A 5,993-nucleotide genomic window follows, 5' to 3' on the forward strand; every position below is an offset into this window, starting at 1 on the left:
AATTTTCAATTTATGATAACATATTTTAAACGACTAAATGCGTTCGATGCTTTCTCCATAATTTTGATATATTTTATGCCATTCACGGTTTCAATCTATCAACAGAAAGTTTTATTATACTTTAATATAATTATTTCTTTAATTTTGACATTTCTTTTGCATCAGCTTGACTCAAAATAAATTCAGACTGGTTTATAGCCATAAAAATACAAAATATTGTGTAAAACAATGATTGTTTCATTTTTATCATTAACAAAAGAGTCAAAAGCAAACGACGATTACAATAAAATTAATCGCGAGAATCTTTAATTGTTTCCGTAAGTAGAATTGCAACATACAAATAATTCAATTATTTTTCTTTCTCAAGCTTACGATATAAATGAAACCTCTTGACTAAACGTTAACACAAGCAAAAATTATAATCCCTCAAACGCTACATTCAACATCCAGATGACACTAATTTCGTTTCTATGCATATTCCTTACAAATAAAAAACAAAGATTCCAAACTTCAACACAAACGTTGCCAACGCGCAATATACCCAAAAGTACGCAGACTTGTAATACGACACTTCCTCCCACAAACCATTACAAAATACTTAAATCAAACCTTTCGGTATATTCCACTTTTCGTTATTTCTTCTATGCTCAACTTCTAACGCAATCCCGTCAGTAGCAACGTCGAATTATACATATTATATTACAGAACTCACTTCACAGCGTACTTAGCTGGTGTACAATATATACCATACGTGATCGTAGCGCCGATCTGTTAGCAAAATTCGCAAGTTTATTACCGCGACAGCTTCAGTTTTCCGTCATTTGCGAAAACAGTGACAGTCGATAAGCACGATGTGCAGCGAAACGGGAGGGAAAAAAGGCGGTTAAGACTGGGAAAAAAACAGCGAGTGGAGGCCGGTCGCGTCATAGCGGGCGCAGTTGCGGCACGCAAGCACGTCGGAGCGGAGCGCAACTTGAGAATCGCATTCAGTGGGTGGGAGTTGCAGCCCCCGTGAGTCAAGAGAGCGAAGAGTAACCGAAAGAACGGACTTCTACTCAGTCTGTCCGCGGCCGTCCGTCAAGTAGACGTCTCTGACTCTTGTGCCCTCCCCCCTCCCGTCGTCGTTCGTTTCCGTTCGTCGTTCATAGAGTGTTACATACAGTGTCTTGAGGACCTCGTGGAAACCACATGTCGTCCGTGTCGCTTCGATCGCTACCACCGGCACCCTAACTCACCACACTGTTACCGCTGTTCGTCGATTTTATAGATCGATCTGGATCGTCGGTACGTGCGTTTATGACAGTTCGTTGTGTTTTATCGTCGGTGTATGAGAACGATTGAACGTGCGACGGAGTGGCAAGGCGTGCAAGCATGTGGTTCGCGAATTTCTTCGTAGGCCTGGCAGGCTTAATTTTCATCGTCGGCTCGCCACCCTGGTGGTCACACGCGTTCAACATCGAGACGAAACATTATGCAGTTTACCGGAATGACATCAACTCCATGTTCGGATTCGCTGTCACGGTGTACAGGGACAGATTTAGTAGAGGATGGTGAGTGTTTCTTTTTTTTTTCCCCTCCTTTTTCTTTCTTCGGTACTTTTTGTTGTCGTTCAGTGGTCACGCGAGATTTTCGATGATAAACAACGTCTCTTGTTTGTGACCGTGAAATCTTAACGGAGTGTTAGGTGTGTGTTTATCTCATAGGGCACGGTTCAAGGTATACAATTTAGGAGAATCTGTTTTAACATATGAGGTTATCCCATATTGTTTAATTTTCTGAATCTACGCATGCGCTTTTTCGTTCTATAATTTTTTCCCGCGTTTTTAATAGAGGTGTTACATATAGTCGCTGTAAAACTTATTTAAGTATTTTTTGCTTTCGACACGAACTTATGGGATAACCTAATATTTCATACAGTGAAGGTAGGCTGTTTGTCTCAAATTGCACCGAAGATATACGATAGAATTTTACGTAAAATGTTTGGTAAAATCGTAAATGTGTCTCGATACACTGTCGATTATAAATTTTTAAGAACATGACGCGGTAATACACGGTATTCTTGGAAAAAAGTATCGACAATTAAAATCGTGGAAAGATAGAATAGGTTTCGTGTATACATGTTTTACCTTTACAATGCTGCAATGTCAATCAAGTCTTTGTATCATTTCTTTAAAAGAAGCTTGATTGCCATATTTGCCAATTATGGTCTGCGTTGCTTCAGGCTTCTTGGTATTCGTGCGCACAGTGCCGTGAATTCTTTTTATCAGTAAGCAATGACCCACATAATCCCAGAAATCCGTGTATCGAACAATTTGTGGGTCTGAATCATCGTTATTCAAAGTCGCCCGCTCATTTGACTCATACGTGTCTTGCGTTCGTGAAGAATGCAATTCCGCTGACGGAAGGAACATTGACTCGCTACGTAAGTGCTATTTCCGTGGACGTACCTCGCGTATATTTTCTTTGTCGCAATGATATATGAAAAAAAAAAAAGTAATATGATCGTATTCTGCTGTGAAAATATTCGTATATTTCTCTTTTCACAAACGATTTTCTACTTCGAAATTCCGAATATTAGTCACTGCATTATGTTCTTCATTACTCTGTCTTTCACTATTATGTATTGGGTGTTCTAATTAATTCAGTGCTTTCTGAAACAAACGTCAATATTTATTTACAAAAAATCGAAATTTTATTATTCAAAATAGTCTCCCTTATTTTCGATAACTTTTTCCATTTATCGGGTAATATGACGAATTTCCTTTTTGAAAAATGTGGCGGTTCTCAGTGGAGAATGTCGCCAAGATTTTGTGAAAAGAGAGGCACCGAATTAATTTGTATACCTAATTCTACATTTTCATCGCTAGATTTGATCTTGTCATTATTATTGCTATTATATTATTCGAAAGATTCAATATTTCTTCTTCGTCGTATATCCTATGCCATCAGTGTCACTCTTCTCGTCATTAGAATGGTATAGCTGATGGAAGCGATACAGGGTGGTCGTAAATTAAAGCATTAAGTGGCGTCAGCTATTGATACAGTAATATCCAAGATCGAATATGCCATTTTTCATTTTTCAATTAGGATTGAATCAAAGCTAAAGCATTCTTCATGCAGCCCTTAGAGTTTTCAGGTCCTTATCCTCTCAGATTTCTATCGATTTGCTTGTCGATATACTTGAACGTATAAACTTTGACGCTTGATTAATTTTACGATCTCGCTACATTTCTTCCTTAGACTATAGCCGCGCCCAACGTCGTCTGTAATTTGTGAATTGATACCAAAAATTTCAAGGGGAAGATCTGCGCTCGAGTCTCCCGAGTGTAAGAATTTTTCTTCACTTTTGCTTGAATTAATAAAATGTCACACAATTTTATTTGAGACACGAACCCAGATCTTTCCTCCTTACAAAGTCAATTCTACATTTTTACACTTCTGCATTTCTACTTACAATTCTGCACGTCTACACTTCCACTTACACTTCTACACTTCCACTTGTAATTCTACACTTCTACATTTCCACTCGCAATTCTACATTTCTACTTACTACTTTACATTTCTACTTACAGTTTTTCATTTCTACATTTCTACATTTCTACTTACAATTCTACATTTCTGCATTCCTACTTACAATCTTTCATTTAAGATATACGGTATTAAGCCACCGTCGCCTCCTGTGCAACAGTAATTCCCTCATTGGTGAATATTAACTAGCAGCAGTGAACGATTAAGGTGTAGACAAATTTTTTAAACGTACTGCAATGGAACAAACAGTTGGCACGATCCTGAGCATGACTAGGAGCTCTTTATCTTCCTCGAATTGATGTTTTGGCGATTGGATTAAGTGTATTTTGACGCCTGACTAATAATCTAACGACCTACATATCGGTTCTACCGTCTATACACCATCGATACGACCGAACTTTTATTAGTCATCGATTAATATCGGTTTCACTGACTTATACATACATCGTCCTTAATATTGACTGTTGCTAAAACTCGATTCTCTTATATCACTTTTTCTATTTACCATTTTCAACCCTCCGCGAACCAGATGGATAAAAATCACGCCCTGAACCGTACGGGGTTAATTTACCCTTGACCATTATCCATCCACAAATATATCATTTGAAGAAAAATACACTTCAAAAGTGGTGTTTCTTCGGCTTTCCAATAAGGACAGATCCAAATGAAACGAAGATTTGTTCAATTTTCAAACTACTGGGGTTAATTTAAGGAGGGTTAAAAATTTCAGTAGTTTGACAAATTTATCAAAGATACGCGGAAAAATCAGCTGGAAAATTCGGGACGTTTATCGATGCACAAACGACAGATACTCCTATGTCCTCGTTCCAGAAACTATGTATGTATATAGGTGGGTAAAATGGCTTCTACAATTTCGTCACGTTGGTCGAACTTCGACGATAAAATATCGACTTTCATTTGCCCACGTCGCCTTTGCAAACGTGTAATTTCTTCCTTTGCAAAACCGCGCGTCAATTGTCGAGGGCCCAGGAGATCGATCTCTGTAATCATGGTTAAAGTTGTGTTTCGAACTGAATCGCGTTGAGTCTGCAAACGACACAAAATGACAACCTTGTTGTTGTCAATTCTCTTTGGTATTCGTGCTGGATTTAGAAGTCGTCGTTTAGTTAATTGTGCACGTTAGGTAATGTGATTTCATGTCGCTTCTTGTTACATATGCAGTTGTCTGTGCTGTAACAAATGATCGATGGCAAATAATTGTTCTTCAAGAATAATTGAATCGTGATTGCTAGGTTCGGAAGTGTTATGGATGTGTGTAAGGTTAAAACAATTGATCTATTTTATCGATGTTTATGTAATCGTCGGATATGACTAAGCTCAGTTTCATTAACATTAAGTCATCCGCGAGATTTATACGGCGGAAGTATTATACATATTTATCTATTTTTTAGTCACGCTGAAACAGTCATTACGTTCTTTGACATATATGTATATATTTTGAACCGTTGATTTTCTTTTTATTAGTTCAAAGTTTTGCAATATGTTATATTACATTATACTTGATTTTCTTCTTACTAGATATTTATTTTCTTTATATCATATTATATAAATTTAGCACTTCCATCATTCCAGTTAGGTGCGTGATGTTTGATGTCTTATTTGTTTATACGGTTTTCACCAATCTCCTTATTTATCCAGAAATAATTTAGAGATTTTAGACCCTGTTTTTGTTTTTTATTGAAACTCACCCTACACTATACAGCCTATAAAATTGTGTCAACTGTCTTTGTATGATATCTAACACTTTTCACGAGACTCTTAACTTTTTTCACAACTCGTTAGACAATTTTAGAAGATCCATCATCCACGTTTTGAACGGTTAATGCGCATTTATCATTGCACACTGAGTGTATTTAAATAACTAAATAAATAAAATGAAAATTCCATTTGCAACAAAATAATCGTGAGACTCTTAACCTCTTTGGCAACTTAGTACACAATTTAAGAAGATCCATTATCCACGTTTTGAACCGATAATACTCATCCATTGTTATCGCACACCAAGTGTATTTAAACGTATAATTGAAAGAAAAATTCCATTTGCAACCAGAAAACGTAGTCGAAATTTCGTAACAAAATTTCCGAAAGATTTGCAAATTTGACAAATCTGTGATTGCAAAAAACAATTCCTTTTAATTTTTCTACTCAACATACTACACTACTTGTTTCACTTTCTTTCAAAATTCTAACTTCACTCTGCACTTTAACATCATCTCAAGATCACATCTTCCACGGTTTTCTCTTCAAACCTTATTAACACCATCACGCCAATCCATTCTCCAAGACAACCGCTAATTACGATCACTCACCATGGGAATAAAGAAAGAAGGTTTCTCGCGGTTTGCGATGACTTGCTGACAGCTAGCTCTGTTCCATCAATTTCCCAGCGATGGTGGTCCATTCGAAGTTCTAGGTCCTTGGATAATAGGTGCTTCTCAACGAGC

At 37.1% G+C, this 5,993-nt stretch overlaps 1 protein-coding gene across 1 annotated transcript in view; it reads left to right on the forward strand.

The window, feature by feature from the left end:
- Nucleotides 1-1,324: 1,324 nt before the first annotated feature.
- The window catches only part of LOC108571036 (putative polypeptide N-acetylgalactosaminyltransferase 9), a 103,782-nt gene continuing 99,113 nt past the window's right edge, over nucleotides 1,325-5,993 (forward strand). The window contains exon 1 of the mRNA XM_017933005.1: nucleotides 1,325-1,550. Within this exon, the coding sequence (XP_017788494.1) occupies nucleotides 1,372-1,550 (179 nt within the window). The 5' untranslated portion in view covers nucleotides 1,325-1,371. The remainder of the gene's footprint in view (nucleotides 1,551-5,993) is intronic.

The sequence above is a fragment of the Habropoda laboriosa genome, unplaced genomic scaffold (genome assembly GCF_001263275.1).
Source record: "Habropoda laboriosa isolate 0110345459 unplaced genomic scaffold, ASM126327v1 scaffold96, whole genome shotgun sequence".
In the NCBI taxonomy this organism is placed as follows: domain Eukaryota; kingdom Metazoa; phylum Arthropoda; class Insecta; order Hymenoptera; family Apidae; genus Habropoda; species Habropoda laboriosa.